Source organism: Megalopta genalis, chromosome 6, assembly GCF_051020955.1.
Source record: "Megalopta genalis isolate 19385.01 chromosome 6, iyMegGena1_principal, whole genome shotgun sequence".
Classification (NCBI taxonomy): domain Eukaryota; kingdom Metazoa; phylum Arthropoda; class Insecta; order Hymenoptera; family Halictidae; genus Megalopta; species Megalopta genalis.
In genome coordinates, this window is record NC_135018.1 from 15,145,454 (window position 1) to 15,168,402 (window position 22,949).

At 37.1% G+C, this 22,949-nt stretch overlaps 1 protein-coding gene across 9 annotated transcripts in view; it reads left to right on the top strand.

Moving 5' to 3' along the window:
• KrT95D (phosphofurin acidic cluster sorting protein KrT95D) overlaps positions 1 to 22,949 on the top strand; it is a 138,880-nt gene that overhangs the window by 95,941 nt on the left and 19,990 nt on the right. For 3 of the 9 annotated variants that reach the window (XM_033468402.2, XM_076522716.1, XM_076522717.1), the window contains 5 exons: positions 6,195 to 6,498; positions 9,042 to 9,326; positions 13,050 to 13,182; positions 15,905 to 16,060; positions 20,207 to 20,311. In XM_033468402.2, coding sequence (XP_033324293.1) covers positions 6,195 to 6,498; positions 9,042 to 9,326; positions 13,050 to 13,182; positions 15,905 to 16,060; positions 20,207 to 20,311 — 983 coding nt within the window. The remainder of the gene's footprint in view (positions 1 to 6,194; positions 6,499 to 9,041; positions 9,327 to 13,049; positions 13,183 to 15,904; positions 16,061 to 20,206; positions 20,312 to 22,949) is intronic. The other 6 variants (XM_033468420.2, XM_033468436.2, XM_076522715.1 and 3 more) reach the window with 5 other exon arrangements.

Genomic DNA, 22,949 nt, shown 5'->3' on the forward strand with positions numbered 1-22,949 from the left:
TCTTTAGAAATTGTAATCCCTAAATTGGATCGTTTTTATGGATGTCTGTGAATCAGAAACTTTTCAGAGCTCAGTTTCTCAGAAAATAAGGGACTTTGCGTAAAGAGAACAGAGCGCAGTTATCCCTTTAGGATTGATAGGGTAAGTACAGGTATTAATGCGGACGCCCCAAATACTGCGGTATTTTATAAAAGTAATAAAATCTAACATTTTATAGTGTGTAATCTTCTAGGAATGAATCTTACAATTTTTTATATGTTTAATATTGACAATTTATGACATGCGAGTAACAGCAATGGCAATTTTAATTCATTCGTTGACTTTTGATATTCGGAAGCTTATGAAAACGTTGAATCTTATGAAACACTTGTAACGGCAGCTGTGGACGCTGGTTCGAAAGGCATTTATATTTTAGTAATTAATATTAAACTATTCATTTTAGCGTTATTTTTTAGATAAACTAATCATTACTTTGATCAAAAATCGGCATACTCTCTCACTATCATCTATGCTCAAATATTATTTACTAACACAGTATTTGGCGCATAGTTTTAAACTATGTGTGTATATTACTGCGATGCTTTACCGAACTGCGTTCGGTTTAATTAATTAATTAATTAGCTTAACCTATACAGTGCAGTTCTCGATGAGCCGCTGCAAGCACGCTTAATCGTAGAGTACCTATACCTAATTTGTAAAGTGTTACAGTGAGAATATCTTGATCCTAGGAATTGTAGCTGTGTGTGTACATTTAAAAGAAAATGGGTTATGCCAACTTTGACACGCAGTAATCGGAACATCCGCAGCATTTGGCTCGCAGTAATAGATACATAATCGCAGTAATATATACACGCGTGTAGTTTCTTTACGTCGCGCTTTTTATTGAAATTTGTGCTTTCAGAGATCCAGTATTTTGAGAAAAGTAAATATTCGAGTTAAAGAATAATAAGTATAGCTCAAGTTGTCAATCTATTGACGTGAAAGGTCTTACTTTCTCTGTCAAAGTTCGCCTTCATTGAGAAACCGCAGTAATACCTACACTTGCCCTAGAACCTTTGTTCGAACCTTTCTCTCCGCGTCGCTCACGCTCGCTGTCTCTGACTCATGTCTTCGGCGTATTCGAGAAACGAGCGAAACAAGGGAAGACAGCAGCTGACAGTTCCCAGGACACCTCGCTCCCCGGATAACAGACGCGTCGCGGATGCAGCCTGCGTTTATTAAACGGGCACTACTGTATAATTGCCGTGTCATAAGCCTCAAGCTCCAATTGCACGCTGCCATCGATTTGCTCCGAAACACGACCCTCGCCGGTTTCACAGTCCGAGCGGCAGCTTTCATGAAACTTTGATAGGAAATGTGTAGTTCCCTGCTGAATTATTTTATGCATTTCTATCCGTCCCACGGTGGAGTGTCTTGCCTGAAACGCTGGCCTACGCGATTTTATCCGTTCTGGTGAGAACAAAAATACTTGCGAATGAAATAACATAACTGACACTTACAGTGACTGTCGCTTAAAATCGTAGGAAATTGCTAAAAGCAGTTCAATACTTCTTTATTTAATATATAACAACAGAAGGACGAAACTTTCAATAATTATTAGTAAATTAAATAAAATCTAGCCCGTGGGTTAAAATCTTGATCAAAATATGAATCATTAATGATATGAAAAAGATCGTCGCGTCGTCTTTCGAACAACCGTAACTTCGTTAATTTTAAGAGTTCGCATGTGAGGTTCCGGGGGATGTTATTTGTCAAATGTACTGGGTTGGCAACTAAGTAATTTCCGATTTGTTCAATGAAATAAAAACTTTTTTTTTACTTGGAACGAAGTTTAATCTGTAATGTATTTTCCATTTTGTTCGACGACCTTTTGCCATCTCTCTGACAACTTGAAAATTCCACGCTCGCAGAAAATCTGATCCTTTTCGGCCAAAAACTGAGTTAAGTGAGATTTTACAGCGTCATCATCGTTAAAAGTTTTACCACGAAGGGAGTTGTCCAGGGATCGAAATAAGTGGTAATCCGATGGCGCGAGATCAGGGCTATATGGTGGGTGTAACATCAATTCCCAACCAATATCCATCAATTTTTGCCGAGTGGACAAAGACGCGTGCGGCCTAGCATTGTCCTGCTGGAAAATGACACCTTTACGATCGACCAATTCTGGTCGCTTTTCCTTGACCGCTACGTTCAATTTGTCCAGTTGCTAACATTCACGGATAATAAAAAATAACATAATAATAATAATAATAATTTTTTAATATAACATTTACGGATATCATAAAAATGGGAGTGAGAGACATCTATAACTGAAATCGGCAATTACTTAGTTGCCAACCCAACATACCCTTTAAGAATATGCAAGAAAAAAAGAAAATTGATTTTTTCGAAAGTTCACACTAGAATACCCCTTCAAGCAACTCGTCGCACTCTTTGTGATCAGGGTTAAATTCGTTGAAGGCTTCCATACTTCGATCTCGGTCCGAACAGGTATTGTGCCGGACTCGGCTCGATCGCGGCCATAATGAACGCCAGCTTTGAAAAAAGAAGGATCGATTCGCGCTATAATAATACGAACTTAGCAGTGCGACGTCGGGGCAAAGGAAATGCATTGCATAATGGATGGCAGCGCACGACGAAAGAGGGTGAATTCATTGCGTTCGTGCTGATACGTCACCGTTTCCTGGAAGCACCGCACACCCCTGTGTGAAAAGATACACGCCGCGATGCTTAAATAGACGCTCGTCTTTTATTCACGCATTGGTTCAATTACCTGACGTTGTCTACGGTGTGCTCCAGTTCGAGCGCGTCGTCGTCCGCCGATCACTGTGGGAGTTTGCGCGAGTTTACACTCTCACAGGCGAACCCGAAGAAATTGACATTGCACGGAACGTTCTTCCCTTTGTTAAGAGCGATCGCCGTGAATTAAAATTGAAATGCGGCCGCCTAAAGTTACATTAGACGGGCAAGCTTTTGCGGTCGAACGCGGATAAATACGACGCGGAAGAACACGGTAATGTCTCCCTAATTTGCGCTTAGGTTGTGCACAAAAATGGAAAATTTAAGAAATGGAGATACGATTGTTCGAGCCTTGCGTCTCATTTTCATAGTTGTTGGCAATTGGTAACTATAAAAACGAACCGTAAGGCTTAATAATTGTATTAATCTTGATAATTAATCTTAATAAAATGTTATCTCTTCTTCCCAAATTGTCCATTTTTGTATAATATATAGAAATTGTATTATATACAATCTGAGCGTCAATTGGGGAGAATTTATATAATAAAATGTAAATCATGATAAAATGATAAAAATATATTTCGCACAAAAATGGAAGAAGAGATACGATTATTCGAGCCTCGCGGCTCGTTTTTATAGTTGCCGATTGTCAAGAGTTATAAAAACGAGCTGTAAGGCTCGAATAATCGTATCTCCTTTTCCAAATTATTTATTTTTGTTTACAAGTTGAAGGAAAATTAAGGAAAATTTACAATACTCTTCTTTATTCAAGCATACGTTGTAATAGAAATCGTGCAAAGTTCGGATAAATAAAATATATTCATTGTTATAAAACGATATACTATATACTATATTATACATATATAAAATATAATAAATAAGGTTTTTGATTATTATATTATATAATAAACGTTTTCTGTGATTGAAGTTATTAATCTGATTTAGAGAACTACATGAATATTTCTTACAATATGAAAAAGGTTTTTGATTATCGTATTTTGTATATGATACATATTATATATGATGTATTATATTTTGGGAGTAAGGTTATTAATATGATCTGTAGCTATATAAATACTTTTTAACAAATATGGGACTCAATTTAAAAGTATAAAAAAAGTTTCCCATTATTATATAATAACAAACAACTTTAATCACCATTTACGTACGTTAAAAAACCTGCCTGCACTCATTCGTTTGGAAATATGGAATATTTACCGAAACGACAGTACTCTCAGTAATTGACAGTCCGGTTAATAGTTAATTATTTGCATGTTAATTCTCGTGCGGCGGCTCCGAGGCACCGCAAAAAAGAAACTGTTACATCGCGGTCCAAAATAATTTCTCCGCTATCTGTGTCCACGTTTCGAACGGCTTCGTATTAAAACGGCTTCGAGCGCGAAGGATTAATTCCGCGGTAGCATTTAGCAGTTTCGAACGCGAAACCATTCGCCGTCGTACAAGTAATTTTACTTGGAGATTCCGCTAATTGAATTTCGATCGAAATATAAAACGATACCGAGAGGGGGCTGCACGCGTTCGATGGTCCTTACGGGAGGAAAAAAACCGCGCCGCGTATACGGTATTTGCCGGTGAATCCGCCGCGAGGTCGTTAATTAAAGATCCAGCGGATTGAAAGTCCGCCGCGGCGCTTCGTCGTCCACGAGAATGAATGCCGAAAAAGGGCTCGCTCGAAATTACAGAAGCCGCGGACTTTTCAGCGAGGGAATCGGGGACGCGCCGGTTCAGAAACGAGGCCGAATTGACGCTCAAAGCAAAAACGGTGGTACTGTGGTATCGATCAGGTGGTACGTAGACAGCGATAACAATCATGTCCGTTTAAAGACGTCACTGCGATGCCGTGCCGTATGAAATATAGATTCGTTCTACCCGTGATGTGTGTATAGGATATTCCTGGACGATTACGCCCCTTTGTATCCTTCGGACTCGCTCGAGCGGAAAGCCTTTGCTATGCTAAGCGTTCTAATCAAACCGCGCTCTTCGAATTTATTCAGCCGAAAGGTAGGAAATCTCAGCGAGGTCAGTACAGTAATTTCTCTCGGAAATGCCAAATTTCGGGTTGCTGCGAATTTCCCTGTGCTAGTCCTACGCCTGTGTAATAACGCCCTCCGAATTGCCTTCGAATAGTAGCATATACCCTCCGAATTGCCTTCGAATAGTGGCATATGCTCTCTGAATTGCCTTCGAATCGTGGCATATGCCTTCCGAATTTCCTTCGAATAGTGGCATATGCCCTCCGAATTGCCTTCGAATAGTGGCATATGCTCTCTGAATTGCCTTCGAATCGTGGCATATGCCTTCCGAATTTCTTTCGAATCGTGGCATATGCCTTCCGAATTGCCTTCGAATCGTGGCATATGCCCTCCGAATTGCCTTCGAATCGTGGCACATGCCCTCCGAATTGCCTTCGAATCGTAGCAAAAAATTAGAAATAAAAAAAGTCAAGTCATCGTTTTTTTTTCCTAAGTTTCTATAAAAACGAGCCGCGAGGCTCGAAGAATCACGGCTTAGTATCCTCAGAATTTCCTGCATCTTATTGTCTACTCGAATAATGTCGATTTAAATAAACGCAATCTTTTCGTTCATCGTCGATAAATAATCCTCGGACGATGGACCATTCTAACAATTATACAATTAACGATTATCAGAATTCTCATCAGCTTTATTCGTTAATTTTGTCGAAACATATTCTCGAAAATAGTCCTTGAAGACTTATTACTCTTTCTATTGTTCTTAACGTAATGACAATTTATTTTATTTTATTTTTGTAAATCAGTCAGATACAGAACCGTAAAGAGATTAGAACAATTTCAGGATACTTAGTTACATTATTTTCAATTTATTACGATTATTAAAAAAGCATGGACATTTTCGTGTAATCCACGTCCTTTTCAATTAACACAGGCAATTTTTATTCAACTATTTTCAATTAAATTATTTGAAATCTAATTATTTTGATATTCGTCTTTAATTATTTAAAAAAATTGAAAACAGTGCAACAGCACGTTTAAATTATAATAAATAAACTCCTAAAACGGACCGTTCGTATTTATCGTTTATCAACTGTTATCTCATGTTGAAAAATTGTCGACAGAAGGGTAGGATTTGATTGCGCTTTCAAAAACCCGAATAACATCCATACTTAGCGGATCGTGTTCGAAATCTGCAGGGCAAGCGATTAAGCCCGAAAAAAAGATATAAGTCGAACAAAAGACGGACAATTAGTCTCGTTATCCCCCCCCCCCTCTCGCCATCCACCCCCACGCAGTCCAAGTTGGATAACAAAGCGCGAACATGCTCGGCACGGCCGCGCGTCGTTTCCAATTAAGTCGTCGATGTCGTGTACAGCGGCCATATCGCCGGGCCGAATCTATTAGCTAATAAATCCATTGTTAACGAGAAAACGGCAAGTCAAAGGTCCGTCTGTGTTCCAGACTGTGCTCCCTGACCCTGACCCGGCTGGTGATTCTACGGCCGCTTGGCTCCGATCTAACTTCCATCAGCATCGCGGTGAAGATGCACGGCTCGAAAAGGACGCTGCGCTCGAACGAGATGGCCATACCTCCTGGCGGCATGCTGGACACCGAGCTGGAGCTGCAATTCGCCCTTCAGTATCCCCATTTCCTGAAGAGGGACGGCAACAAGCTGCTGATACTGCTGCAGAGACGGAAACGATACAAGAATCGCACGATGCTCGGCTACAAGACCTTGGCCGAGGGTGTCATCAACATGGCGCAGGTAGGTCGATGAAAACCCGCCGGACCGTCACCCTCTACAGCATTATCAACCCTTTGATAAGCGACCGTTCGAGAAACCGAAACACGCGCGCTGACCACAGGGGCTAGCTTAACTACCATTAACTCCGCCTCCGTTGTTAGCGTGTCGGATTCCGGTTTTCTTTTGGGCGATTACGCTGGAGAGAATTGCGTTTACATAATTGCGCACGATAAAATAGATGGTCGATCAATTTTTAAAGACCTGTTCGACGGTGTTCTTGTTAATTCGAAAGCTCGATGACTATTCGAACATAATTCTCGATTTATTAAATTTTATTCCAAATATAACGGCGATCGCACAGGTTATTATGCTATTGGGTTGGCAACTAAGTAATTGCCGATTTCAGTTATAGATGTCTCTCACTCCCATTTTTATGATATCCGTAAATGTTATATTATAAAATTATTATTATTATTATTATGTTATTTCTTATTATCCGTGAATGTTAGCAACTGGACAAATTGAACGCAGCGGTCAAGGAAAAGCGACCAGAATTGGTCGATCGTAAAGGTGTGATTTTCCAGCAGGACAATGCTAGGCCGCACACGTCTTTGTCCACTCGGCAAAAATTGATGGACATTGGTTGGGAATTGATGTTACACCCACCATATAGCCCTGATCTCGCGCCATCGGATTACCACTTATTTCGATCCCTGGACAACTCCCTTCGTGGTAAAACTTTTAACGACGATGACGCTGTAAAATCTCACTTAACTCAGTTTTTGGCCGAAAAGGATCAGACTTTCTACGAGCGTGGAATTTTCAAGTTGTCAGAGAGATGGCAAAAGGTCGTCGAACAAAATGGAAAATACATTACAGATTAAACTTCGTTCCAAGTAAAAAAAAATTTTTATTTCATTGAACAAATCGGCAATTACTTAGTTGCCAACGCAATAGATCGCGCGGGTAACAAGAACGAGCGCAGTATGTGTGCCATGGAAATTCTTGCTGGTCAAGGAGTACGGAAGATTCGGGCAGCGTCGGTCGTTGCTGCGACGTTATCGCGGAACACCGGTGTGCATTAAGTCGAAGATTTCGCTCTTTCCGCTCCACCAATCTGGTCTCTTAGCTCCGAGTTGGTTTTCTTTCGATGCGATCTTTCTGCACAATTTTGACCGACAGGTGAAGATGTCTACTACTAACAGGCTCACGAACACGTGTCATATTTTGTTCTTTTTATTGACACTTCGACTAGGAAAGACGTGCACAGAGTGTCCGATTTTAATCTATAAATGAAAATAACTCGTTGATTATACACTGCATAAAAGGAATGTTTGCTACAGAAATTAAATGGTTTCGAGGGGGCAACAGGACGTAATTCAATTCAATAAAATAATTCAATTTGTTCCGTAAGTGAACGCGTGCAAGGCAAACGAAGGTCAACTTTGTTTTTTCAAACGGAGTCATATAATTTTGAACACACTTATCGGTTCAATCCATCGTTCCGAGCAAAAAGATATTGGACCTCGCGTGTCAACGAATTATTAGTTTACTAGATATTTAAGTAGAAACATTGCAAGCTCGTACAAAAGAATGTTCGTCAAAGTTCGGGTAAGTGGATATGTAGGGTCAGTATGGTAAGTATTGGTATTACTGCGGACACCCCAAATACTGCGGTATTTTATAAAAATAATAAAATCTAATATTTTATAGTGGGTAATCTTCTGAAAATGAATCTTATAATTTTTATATATTTAATATTGATAATTTGTGGCATGCAAGTAACAGCAATCGCAGTTTTAATTCATTTATTGACTTTTGATATTCGGAAGCTTATGAAAACGTTGAGTCTTACGAAACACTTGTAACGGCAGCTGTGGACGCTGGTTCGAAAGGCATTTATATTTTAGTAATTAATATTAAACTATTCATTTTAGCGTTATTTTTTAGATAAACTAATCATTACTTTGATCAAAAATCGGCATACACTCTCAGTATCATCTGTCCTCAAATATTATTTACTAACACAGTATTTGGCGCATAGTTTTAAACTATGTGTGTATATTACTGCGATGCTTTACCGAACTGCGTTCGGTTTAATTAATTAATTAATTAGCTTAACCTATACAGTGCAGTTCTCGATGAGCCGCTGCAAGCACGCTTAATCGTAGAGTACCTATACCTAATTTGTAAAGAGCTACAGTGAGAACATCTTGATCCTAGGAATTGTAGCTGTGTGTGTACATTTAAAAGAAAATGGGTTATGCCAACTTTGACACGCAGTAATCGGAACGTCCGCAGTATTTGGCACACAGTAATAGATAGATAATCGCAGTAATATATGCACGCATGTAGTTTCCTTACATCGCGTTTTTTAATGAAATTTGTGCTTTCAGAGATCCAGTATTTTGAGAAAAGTAAATATTCGAGTTAAAGAATAATAAGTATAGCTCAAGTTGTCAATTTATTGGCGTAAAAGGTCTTACTTTCTCTGTCAAAGTTCGCCTTCATCATCGCTGCCAGTTGTCTGTAATGTTAATCGCTCGTAACCCTTCTGTCCGCAGGTTCTACAGAAGCAGATGGACCTGGAGCTGGAGCTGGTATCTTACAAGGCCGAGAAGTACGCCGGTCATTCGGTTGCTTTCGCTCGCGTCAGCGTGGTTGCGTTGAGCTCGCAGCCGGTCGACCAGGACAAAAGACTGATGAACGACCCGAACGAAAGACTCTGTCCGGAATACAGCGACGAAGAGGAGGAGTTCAGCTCGGAGGGCGAGGCGGAGGGCAGCGACAGCGAGCCGACTCTCGAGATGCACAGGCGGAAGAGCCGAGCGAAGATTCCGAACGCCAGGGTGCGTGAAACGAATTAGTTCTGCTTTGTTAAATTCTCGTCGTTGTCGAGCGGATCGCACCCATCGGGGAACGTTTCTTTCTCCACCCTTGGGACACAGCTATCGACCCCTGTCGTCCACCATTTCCGCTATCCACTTTGTCTCGGTTATGTGTTCCCGCACCGTGACGTGCAAACTTGCCACTCCACGGTGGTCTCGGAAACAATAATTTCTGGCCGAAATTCAATTGTTCAATTCTCATGTTCGAGAACAAAATTTCTTTTCCTAATTGAGCCGTTTATTCTGAAAGTGACATAAGTCACTTTGTTTTTAAGTCGAGATATTTAAGGTTTAAACGTTTTAACACGTTTAAAAATATGGATGCTAACTTTCGAGAAGATTTACTTGTATTTGTTATCTCAGGATACCGATATTTTTCTCAGTATAAATAATTTCGTATAAACATTAAAAAATCACCACTTTTCATTACGGTAAAGTGACTTAAGCCACTTTCGAAATAAATAGTTTAGAAAAATGACTGATATATATTAATTTTGTCCGACGTATTTTACTGAAGTGATGTTTTGAAAGGACAGTGATTTACTAAAATTGTTGAATACATTACATATATAATAATAATTTATACCATGAACATATTTAATATAAAGGTTTGATTTAAGTATTTTTTATTTTAATATTCATAAAATACAAAAATAATTAGTACATTTTGAAACATAAGTATAAGTAATTTCTATGAAAATACATCGGTTCAATTTAATTTTCGTCATCAATAGGAGTGATTAAGTCCTCGGAAATCGTGTTTTGTTTCAAATTTTTTAAATAACTGTGGTATATAGGGGTATATAATTAGGCAAGTCCATCATGTCTTTCTATTTTGCTGAAGAAACAGGACGAGATCCAGCGTAAATAATATAATATAATATATAATATATTAATATAATATATAATATATATATTATATAATATATATAATATATAATATATATAATATATATATTATATAATATAATTTACAAAACTGCGCTATTCTTCCGCACTTATAAAAATAAGTCCAGTGATCACAACTTTTTTAAAAATACTGAAAATAATTCAAAACAATACTTCATACACACTTATCACACGTTTCTATTTCTTTTACACTAAGCCCCGCAATTAATTTCCTGAGTACAGCGACTTACGCCAATTTCAAAATAAACATGTTTGTTATACTGTTAATTAGCAAAACTTCTCTCGAACAAATCTCAATAGTTCTCAACTTATTGATTGCAAATTTGTTTAAAATGAAAAGAAACCGTTAAATTGTAATTAGTGTTACCATTAACTCGATTTTTTTGAAAAAGTGACCTATGCCACTTTCAAAATAAACGGCTCAATTATCGACGACACCTTGGAACTTCGAGATCCGGACTATTAACAATCTCATTGTAACGCCGTGTGTTTTTCGTAGACTGCGGATTTTCATGCGAAATAAAAATTGTCCGTGTCGATTATAAGAAACGCAAGTCGGATGAAGATCTTTTTTCCTATTTTGACCCTTTGCATCCGAGCGATGACTCAGAGACACCGCTAAAATTGTTATGTCACGTTCCAAAATAATTTTTATATTAACAAAGTATAGATTTAAGAAATTGTTAAAAGTATGACTGTTGTATGAGTGACATAACTCAATTTCATATGCATAAAATGCAGTTTGTCGTATAAATTGGAAATACTGTAAGTCAGAAAAATGATTTTAGATCTACAGTTAGAACGGCTTCGAGTGCAAAGGGTTAATAATTTTATATAATTTGTAATATTATAAATAATAATATATATAATAATATATTATATTATATTATATATAATATATATTATATTATATTATATATAATATATATTATATTATATTATATATAATATATATAATAATATATTATATATATATTAATTTTATATATATATATATATATATATATATTATATATTATAAATAATATATATAAATAATAATAAATTTACAATTTTCTTTCTGATTCAGTCATTTTTGCCAGAAATACGTAAAATTCGCAGTCAGTTGATTAGGCACGGCGTGTTGTAAAGACAAAAATTTGAAGTTAAGATTGAAACTGTTTGTTTGAATCACTCGTTAGAAGATACCGAAGTGCAAGTTCTTGCTATACTTTTATTAATCCATATTTGAATAATTATTGTTACACTTTGTCGAAGATTCGCAGCTTGCTTGTTGTTCTGTTTCTCGATTTTTTACTTCAGATTTGCAGCGTTGATTTACAAAACAAACCATGCATTTTGATGTTTTAGCTGGTTCTTTCGAATGGTTCCGAATGTGAAGAATATTTTTCCCGACAAATTTGGGGACTTCTCTATTTTTTTGTCCGTGGTCCTGTGAATTTTTATGTCTACCACTCTAGAAGATTAATTTGACAACACGGTACCAGCGGTTTTATTTGAATTACCTTATCCTAAAAACATAGAAGAAGCACGACCTACATGTTGATCGACGCAGTTTATCGGTGATCAACTGATAGATCGTACTTGAGATATGCATTACATTATTCTAGGATAAGATAATTTGAATGACAATTGATAACGGTAGAAATTGACACCAGTAAATTATTAATCAAAATATTTTCATATATAAATATTAATCAAAATATTTTCGTTAAGCCAGTAGCAAATATTTTCATTTGCCCGGTAAATTAACTGATCCAACATATGTTTCATTAATCCAGTAAATGAAGTAGTCCAACGTATATTTTCCATTAGACCAGTACATTAACTGATGCAACATATTTTTCATTAAGCCAGTAAATTCCCTGGTCGAACGTATTTCTTCATAAATCCAATAAATTAACTAAATGAAGCCAGTAAATTAACTAGTCCAACATATTTTTCATCAACCTAGTAAATTAACCGATCCAACATATTTTTCATTAAGCCAGTAAATTCCCTGGTCGAACGTATTTCTTCATGAATCCAATCAGTTAATTAAACGAAGCCAGTAAATTAACTAGTCCACAATATTTTTCGTCAATCCAGTAAATTAACTAATCCAACATATTTTTCCATTGAATCAAGTAAAACGCTTGTTCCATGATATTTTCACGTAGCTCCGAGAACCAGCTTAAACACGTACATTTTTGTGTCGCGCCATTTTGTTTGTCGCTTTTATAACATGAAAAGTCAACTGTGACCGACGATCCATCAATTCTGTATCATTTAAGCGATACCGTACTAAACGGTTGGAAAAATTAGAACGGTAGTTCACGCGCGCCTAGACCCCTAAAATCGTCGGTTAATTTAATTAGTGTTGGCCCGAAGATTGTTGCAGATGTAGTCGGGAAACGCGGCACTAAACAGTGGACATTATTGGAACACCGTGCACGAAACGGGGTACAATTTACTTTCGACGTTTTACTAAGCTTGCTAAACGTTTACTTTACTATTTTTATGCGCCGAGTCGGCTTTTTGGGAGTCTCTTTGAAGTCGTTCTGTTATGCTTCGTCTTGTGTATACAGTGTTCGTCAAATCATAACAGCGTGGACGGCTGTTTTTGGGCAGTCGCGACATGTTTCGTGTTTCTCTTTCTGTCTCTTTCTATCTCTATCTTTCTCTCTCGTTTTTTTCGTTTCCAAAACACTAGATTACAAGAGATCTCATAACGCCGAATTATCAAAAAGAGCTTCAGAAGATCCCGCTAATAAGTGTCGTTTCTATGATTTTCAGCGTTTAATTGAACGATTGTCGCTGTTGCAGCAAAGGAATTTAAAGCAGAAGTTCATAGCCCTGCTGAAACGACGGTTTAGGGTATCCGAGGATCTTGATCAGGATCAAGAAGAGATCGGACAGAAACTTTCAGGTGAATATTGAACATTCGACAATGAAATATCTGCTAGAATCCAGCGGACGAATTTACGTTTCGAAATTATGCGGAAGTGAGTACCTATTATGAAACCCCGCACGATCGGGGCCCCTTCTTGAAACAGTAGCACAAATAATACAATAACAAATAGGTAGAGTACATTAAGTATTGAGTGTAAAAATTCTGCCCATATCATTGAACACTGTTCTTTACAAATTCACTAACACGAATGCCGTCGTGTAACGATCAACCGAAAAAGAAAATGTTTATTCGAATGTGTTTTCGAACACGTGCGCGATTTTCTTCATCGAATTTTTTTTTACACCGAAGGTAAAACAAATTTAACTCCTCTTGTTACGTCACATCCTTGTAGATATGTAGTATGTAAAACTCGAGTTTTCATTTTGCATACGGGTAAGTAAAACAAGAGCAACGAATAATGAAACAGGAGAGGGCTTTAAGAAAAGAACGCGAATAAATAAAATGCGATGCAAAATAAAATAAAAAATGAAGAAAAAATGTAATTTTACAGGTTTAGGTTAAATTTATAACATTAATGTTGCATGGTTTAAAGTATATATACATATATTTCTATTAGCAAACGTAGAAGAGAATGAAAGAGAAAATTAATTATTCACTTAAATCTTTTCCGTATAAATTGAAAGTTATAATAACAAAAAACATATGTTACACTCAACAGACGGTTCAAACCGATGCTTGTAATTAAGAATATGTATGAATCTGTTGCTTGTTGGGGGACAATGCACTCGGTACATGCTCGTACTTCTCTATTTTGCTCGTGTTGCTTTTTAGTCGCATTAAATAAATATTTCGAAGTAGTATAGATATTCAATAGTAGCACTTTTAATCGTAACGTAATCGATGGTAATGTTACACCTCCTGAGAATCGTTCCATAATTGGTACTTTTACTCGTGGATTTACCATGGTTTCGTGGTAGCAGGCGAATGCCATTGTTCCTTCGTAATTTTAGTAGCTCCGCGTTGCGGAAAATTAGCCTCGAGCTAATTAGAATGAGCGGGGTAATCGACGATCAAATCTTGTCCAACGAGAACGTTAAATAATTTGTAATACAAGCCAATTTTCACTCGTTACGAACGGTTAAAGCTGCATCAGTAACTGCGATTGTTCAATGACGATTGATTGAACGCGTTAACGGACGGTTAACGGATGTCGCCGTTTGCCGTTTCCGATAACTTGAAAACGTGACGTTAACAGTAATCGTTCCACCTCGTATTAATTAGTCGAACGTTACACAGTTGATTAGGTTACAATCGACTACAAGAATCAATTACAAGAAAAATACAATTCGAATGTCACGAACGACACCTTTTCGTGACCGTTGATGTTTTTAAATGATCGATACGTGAAGCGGCTTTCGCAGCTATCGTTTATAATCATTTCTCTCTTTATGTCATAGCACGTCGTCGATTTATCATTATCGTCTTCATTACGTGCAGATTTCTCGAACACAAAAAATCGTGCAAATTAACAAGGTCTAACATTGCACTTCCATTATTGTCTTCGCGAGCGAGCGAATATTTTCGTTAGCGAAGGAAACTTTTCTTCGATTCTAATTATATTTGTAATAGAGTCGCGTATCGTCGTTCATCGAAAATAGAAAAATCGAGGTTTTTAATTTATCGTAAGAATGACGGAACGCAGATCTGAAACAACTTTTTACGGACGCTATAAACGCTGCTGGGATGTTAACAAAGATTTGTCTGCGCGTATCCATCCAACGTTCGAACTGCCTAACGAAAGAATTGTCGAGCGGAACGGAGGAACGCGCAGGATTGTAGAGAAAAGACTGATCAAAGTACAGTAAATTCTCTCAAATTAACGCTCAGATTGTGCACGAAAATGGACAATTTGAGGAGAGGGGATACGATTATTCGAGCCTTGCGGCTCGTTTTTACAACTACCGACTGTCAACAACTACATAAGTGCATAATTATAGTTACGTGGAAATAAATAATTATAGTTACGTGGAAATAAATAACTATAGTTACGTAGCAACAAATAATTATGGTTATGTAGAAATAAAAAGCTGATATTATATAGATTATTTATTAATTATATAGATATGAAAAATATTTTGAAAACGTTAAATCATTTTCAAAATAGTATCGAGAATAGCTTCGAAAGTAGCATAGATAAAAATGCGAATGTTAACAGTAGCAATTAAGGTTGGCAGATGTGTGCGTTAGTTGAACAATTATTTCGGAAGACGTTAAAACGTACGATCCTTCCGTAACGCATTTATACGATAAAAGTAACGAAGGAAATTCTTGGTTAGATCAGAGCCCAGATACTCTCTTATGGACGGCGGTGAATCATCGGGGTAATTACTCTTTTTTGCTTGCGTAAATGTACAAATTTAATTGTGACCGTTTTACCAGTTATTTGGACTTGTGGATGTATGTACTGGTTTTTCATCTTCGCCGCTTGAAGTAATTTGTTGAACCTCTTTACATCGTAGTCCACAACAGAAATCGTAGAAAATAGTAGACAAAATTAAAGATCACATTGTGACTGAACTTATAGACGGTCGGTCCGAGTGAATTAAAATAAAATAAGATATCTAAGTGAATTAAGATGGAACAAAATATCTCTAAGCGATAACCTTGACACAACCCTTTCGAGAAGATCGATGGAAGAGACGAAGGGTTAACGATACGCGCTGGGTTCTTTTCATAGGTGGAGACATGGAGATCGAGGAGCTGTTCGACGAGCTGGAAGACCTGTCCGACAGTGGCCCGGAGCTGGACACCATGTCCGTCAGCAGCACGCCTAAGCCGTCCCTGCGTCCCTTCTTCAGCTCTAGTCGATCCCTTCTGGCGCCACCTCATTCCGGTAAGTAAACGGATGAATCCACGCGAACGTCCGTGCAAATCCGTAGAGAGAACTTTTGTGACGCGTGACATCACGATACGAAAATCCACGAATCCGCTTCCTGCGACAAGTCACGCGCGTTACGGACCGTCCGATAAGAGATTAACGATGCAATGTCGGGGCCCCTGCGTCTAATCGGTCTAAATGTCCCTTCTGTTCTATAGGTACACGGTAAGGAATGGTGTATTACGTATATTCACAGAGTATTGTATCACGAACTCGCTTCTGCTAGAGAGTAAAGAGTACCAGTCGCAATTCGTTGTTGCACTTTCTACGAACTCCTACAAATCACGCGATGCGGACGGACGACGCCGACGGCTGGGTCTATCGGGTAAACTGACGAATTTTATTGCACCATGCGAAGCAAGTTTTAACATAAATAATTATTAGCGGGTATAGAATGTTTTCGACCGACGATCGATAGACTCCTTTGTCCGTTCTGACTTTTGCAAAGCGATACATGAAAATTACTGCTTAATTTAACGTAGATATTACTTAATTCCTAATAATATTGCTAATTTAGAATATCATCCTATAAAGTGATCTTGGTTTAAGTACGTAGGAATTTACACGTATTTTTACACGTATTCTGTGTCACAACTTCTACTATTTCAATGAACATTATCGTTGCTCGATAAGGATAAAATGATTTTTTAAATAATTAACTGTAGAATGAGTAACTCCAGGTACGATACGTTAACCACAGTTAGCTGTTGCAATCTCTTTGAAAAGTGTGCAAATTACTGTAATTATACCGTATATGTTTGATTTTCTTCATATTTTCCTCATATTTTTCCACATATTTTTCTTCATATCTTTCCTCATATTTTTCCTCATATTGTTCTTCACATTCTTCTTTATATTTTATACACAACACTTTCAAAAAATATACCATTTATTAAAGAATATCAAAGTTATAATAAACTACTATAAAAGATAGGAATTAGATGCAGAAGTGACACGGGAATACATTCAAAATGATGAAATCGCAGAGAACAATGGTGAACAAATGCGTAAACGATTCAAAATAGAAGTATCGATTTTAAGCAGTTTCTGCAATTTTCAATCGTTGTACGATCGACCCAGCCTGCGGCACTGCCGAATAAGCTGTCCTCGACACGAGACACAGTCGCTGGTTCACGCTTCGAACGAATAAGTCTCGGCGAACGATTGACGAAGAATCGACGCCGCGTTCGTAGGAAGTGCAGGGTCCTCGTAATTTTGTTCGTTCACGATTTCGGCCATAATGTTGACGTCTTGGTGATGCAGCATGATATGGCTGTTGCAGTTTTCCGATACCCGTCGGCAGCTCGAGGAACAGGTTCCGTTCGGATTTCAACGACGTTTAGGAGCACCGTGAATTTTTAAACGGTTCTCGGCTATAGTTCTAAATTGGTTCCGGACGGGGGATCGATCTCCCCGATGAAAATGTCAGAGGTGAATCGTTTCAATTTCGCGTATTACACGTATAATGAAGTGGATGCCGCGCGCAGTTTCGCGAGGACGATATCGAGTCGGCGTTCGTGGAGATTGAAATTGATCAAAGCGACTCCAAATACAAAAGTTACAATTCCGGATGAGAGATAAGATAATCGCTTAATTAAGAAGCGTATCGTTAAAATCTCGTTCGGGCTGTTCATAAATCGCGATTTAAACACTGATTAACGAAGATTTATGACGTATCATCGCGCCTAATTGGTGGCCGTTAATATCGCATCGTCGTGTGTACGGAGCACGCGATAGTGTCGGTGGATTAACTGGTACAGAGAATTCACTTTCTTACGATCGGAGCACGCGTTGACTCGACGAGCACGCTTGTGTCATTTAACGAGGTAGGTAACGAGACTACGAAAGAAGAGTACGGAAACTTCGTGAAAGACAAATTTTAATTAGCTCCGAAGGAATTTTAATAAGCACGGTTTCTCGGCGGAAAGCAGGTTCGCAGACGTCGTTAAACAAATTCGAACGAATTTTTTCCTCGACCCACACGTTTTTCAGTACCTTTTTCATTTCGATTCATTTCGTTCGACGAAAGCCTCGCCATTAGGAGCTATACGTTAAGGAATAATTACCGAAACGTTTGCGTCGCTTTGCGCCGTTGAACGTGGCCGTTTAATTATGTCCTGAACGAATATCCCCGTCGTCTCGCATTTATTTGTTACAAGTAATGTTTGTTCTCATGTGACCTGGCTTATGCTATGTTCTACCCATATACCGCACTTTTATATGTCTGTTTCGTTAATCGACGAATCATTCGAGGACACACGCCACATTATTGCCCAAATTATTTAGAGAGACAGCAGTCTGTTGTAAAACCACCCCTGCCACGTGTGACAAATCGTTACGAGGATCGATCTGAAAATTTTGAAATACGAAACGATCGTTCGCGAATCGTTCGGACGCGTGCGTTTTATAATTAAAGAAAAATTCAATTTTCTTTGATATTGCATTCCAAACAGAAAGAATAAAAATATTGTCCCCTCTAATTTTGAAAATAACAAGGACATTCCACAGTTCGTAGAGATCGCAGCTATTATATTATTTTGTCAATAATTTTATTTTATTTATATTTCATCAATCTTGGCACTCTATTTCATGCGTTAATAATTCGAACCTCGGGCACCAGCCACGAGGGAGAATATTCTTTGTATTTTTCGGAAATATCGTACGAATTTAGGGGTCGCGCATGGATTCAATATGGCAGCCAACGTACACGGAAACATTTCAACATTTCCAGAACGATTCTCGTGATCCACGCCCCAGTAGAGTTCTCACTGTTGAGGGTTTCGGGTACAAGCCGTGTCCACTTCGAAAAATTGCAGTCTGAAAAAGCTGTGTTCCTCTTGAGGAAAGCCTTCGGCGAGGCGAAAATCATAATCGGAACGAGAGGGATGATTCAATAGGAACGACAAAAAAATACTAGACATCACGACACAAGTCTGAGCTCCTCCATTTTTTAACTATTCGAAGATCAGCAAATCAAAATTTTTTAAACAATTCTCTGATATATGATTTTATATATTTTTTATGTAATTTTATGTAAATTTATATTTAAGTTTCATTATAAATTAATATATAATTTTTAAATGTATTATAAATGAATACATCATTTTTAAATTTGTTATGAATGAGTAGATAATTTAAATATACTAATATATTATACTAATTACAAATGATTGCATAATTTTTTAATTTATTATAAATTTGTCTGCGAACTTAAACTTTATCAGAAATTTATTTAATTCAATTCATTTCTATCATTTTATTCATAAATGTTTACACACAAATTTATTGATCGTCTTATAAGCAATGCAAAAACATTAAATAGAAGCAAGAATGAGAAATGTTTTATCAGTCATTCATTAATATAGTGCAGCTTTCATGCATTTCTGACAAAATTGAGTAGTTGCAATTCAAAATAGCAGAAAGATTAAAAGAATTCAAAACTGTCAATGTATTGTTTCTAAACTATTAAAATAATTAAAGAAAGAAAGAACTTTCCATTCAGTTTCTATTTTTTGCAATCGTCGCAGACTATTTTTATTCTTCATGAAAATCCACAGTCTATTCGTTAAACACAAATTCTAACAAATGGTAAACACTGGTCTGCGGATTTTATGCATTTACGACAACAATTTTAAAACAATGAAAATATTCAAAGAATTTAGGAACATTTATGCGTTACTTTCGACGCACTGAAATTTTTAAAAGAAGGAAGAAATTTCTATTCGACTGATGTTTGCCGCAATCGATGAAGAACAATTTGAATTGTTCATATAAACATCCGCTGTCGATCAACAAACTTTATTATTAACAACGAAAGGACACGGTTTGCCCCCGGAACCGCCAACAGTTCCGATCCCACCGTAGACTTTGCATTTTAATCTGACCGTTTCCAGTGGAACTCTCGAGTCACCCTTCGTATTAGGGTCGACGTTCGCTTAGGATCGCCATTGTTATCGCTCGTCCGAAGGCGATTAGGCGGCTAAGAGTAAAGAAATACAACCCGGCTAAAACGTTTCGTAGCCCGTACAGGTCCAGATCTTTTTTAACTAAGTGAAAGTCTGGTGGGTTGGCTTTGCATTGTTGCATGTTACGATTCGGTAGTAGTAACCAACGAGGAGACCGGAAGCACTTCTGCGACGGCCGTAGGTCAACAGAGCGCAGGTCAGCCACCTAAAGAGAAACACCGTGTCGGACACACCACGCCAGGTATGTAAAACAATACGTATACGGAAACATCGTCGTGCCTCGTGTAGTCCAGGATTTAAGGATAATTTAGCTGGATCGTTTTAAGGACCTCTGGCTTCTCACTAAGCGAGCATGGCTGCGTAAATCTAGCATGGTACTCGTTCTTTCTTAACCAGTTTCTTGGTCAGACGACGGTCTTTGCTTGCTCTACCCGTAGATTAGAAATGCGACGAGGAGCAAAAATTGTAGAACGATTTTTGATAGTGCTTTGTAATCGCTTTTCCCCAAAATATTGTCACCTGGTTTTTGAAAAACGTTCTTAACAATCTTTCTATCTCCAAGATTTTATTTGTTTTATTTTATTTTATTTTAATTCATTTAGATATTTTATTCTATTTTAATTCACTTAGATATTTTACTTTATTTTAATTCACTTAGATATTTTATTTTATTTTAATTCACTTAGATATTTTATTTTACTTCAATTCACTTAGATATTTTATTTTATTTTAATTCGCTTAGATATTTTATTTTACTTCAATTCACTTAGATATTTTATTTTATTTTAATTCGCTTAGATATTTTATTTTATTTTAATTCACTTAGATATTTTATTTTATTTCAATTCACTTAGATATTTTATTTTATTTTAATTCACTTAGACCGACGTCTATAAGTTCGATCACAATATGATTCCGAATTTGTTGTGCTATTTTCTACGATTTTTGTTGGACTACGATATGAAGAGATTCAAAAAATTACTTCAAGCGGTAAAGATGAAAAATCAGTACATACACATCCACAAGCCCAAATAGCTAATAAAACAGATACAATTAAATTTGTACATTTATGCAAGCAGAAAGAGTAATTACCCCAATGATTCACCGCCGTCCATAAGTATCTGGGCTCTGATCTAACCAAGAATTTCCTTCGTTACTTTTATCGTATAAATGCGTTATGGAAGGATCGTATGTTTTAATGTCTTCCGAAATAATTGTTTAGCTAACGCACATATCTGCCAATCTTAATTGCTACTGTTAACATTTGCATTTTTATCTATGCTACTTTCGAAGCTATCCTCGATATTATTTTGGAAATGATTTAACGTCTTCAAAATATTTTTCCGTATCAGCTTTTTATTTCTACATAACCATAATTATTTGTTTCTACGTAACTGTAATTATTTAGTTCCACGTAACTCTGTAATTATTCATTTCCACGTAACTATAATTATGTATTTTTACGTAACTGTGTTAATTGCAATTATTATTCACAAGATAGCAACAGCATCTGTTCGTTTGAAACCACGAACAATCATCGTTTCGTTAATAAAATTAGTCCGACTGTGTTTCGTATATTTTGACAAAATCACAGTTTCGCCCCGATTTTTGACACTTTCAACGCCAATAAGTGTGAGAAGTCTGCAGTTTTTTAAATCTTCTAACGCTTGTAACTTGACTCTGTGTTGCCCGATTTCGATGGAATTTACAGCATGCATGATATCTTACCGAGATCTACGAAAGCCATTTTTTCAAATTTCCGTCATAAATAAAAAAATTTTATTTATTTTGTTTTGTCACTCGAAGTAGTAGCATAATTGTAACAAGTAGTTCAATTGTAATAAGTAGTTTAATCATTGTCTACTATACTAGTGCCTTTGTTGTCTAAAAAATATTCAAATCGTTTAATCGAGTTTTGAAAAAGTTATCCGCGTTTTAAAAGGTGTCAGAATATTAATGGGGAGGTAACTGTACCACGTTGGTAAGAATAGCTGTGGGGGAAGAGAAGGCATAGACACATAGTTCACGACCCCCGATACTTATGGTCGGTGATGCTCGCGTCACGGTGTTGCTGTCCGCGCTGGTTTCCGCGCTCGCGGCTTCCAATTTAATTGGATTACCCTGTACTATTCCATATTTTATACTTATCGAGTCGACCTCGTCGCTGTGACCAGTGCAAGCATGAAAATCAGCTACGCAAGGCGACGCATGCGCAGGGAGACCCGCACAGCGGCGTGGAGCGTCCACCGGGCGAACATTGTAATTCTGAGCTACGACGACGATCTTAGCTATGTTTTGAGACGTAAAGACAGCTTTATATAGGTCGTTGAATTCGTCTTGACGTCAGCTATAACATTATTAAATAAAAAAGATATAGTAACGATTAAATAATCGAGGTGACTTTAATTTTTTATTTAAAAGAAGTTCTTTTTTTATTTCTAATATTGATGTTTATGGAATACCGAGTACCGATTAATTTTTGTTCGAAACATTTTGTTGTCAAAGCACCGGAAATGACTGTAAAATTGCAATGACATGTGAATAATATATATAGTAGGATATTATAGTAGGATTTTCGTCATTACCGAATATTGTTGTTGTTCCATTGATAATTGTTGGTACGATTATAAGGTAAAAGTACGTAGAAATAGTACTTTGAAGTAGCATTTCGAAAGAAAGCGCGATGTGTTGATTTTCGAAAGATATTAATTGTTAATTATATAAAACGTTGACAATTCTCCTTAGTCAATTGAATATTAATGTTCAAATAAATTATAAGCAATATCTCTCATGGACGATAGTATTTTTAAGTACGTGAAACGTACCATTGGCAAAATAAAAATGTACAAACATCATTTATTATTCACCCGTTATCGCAA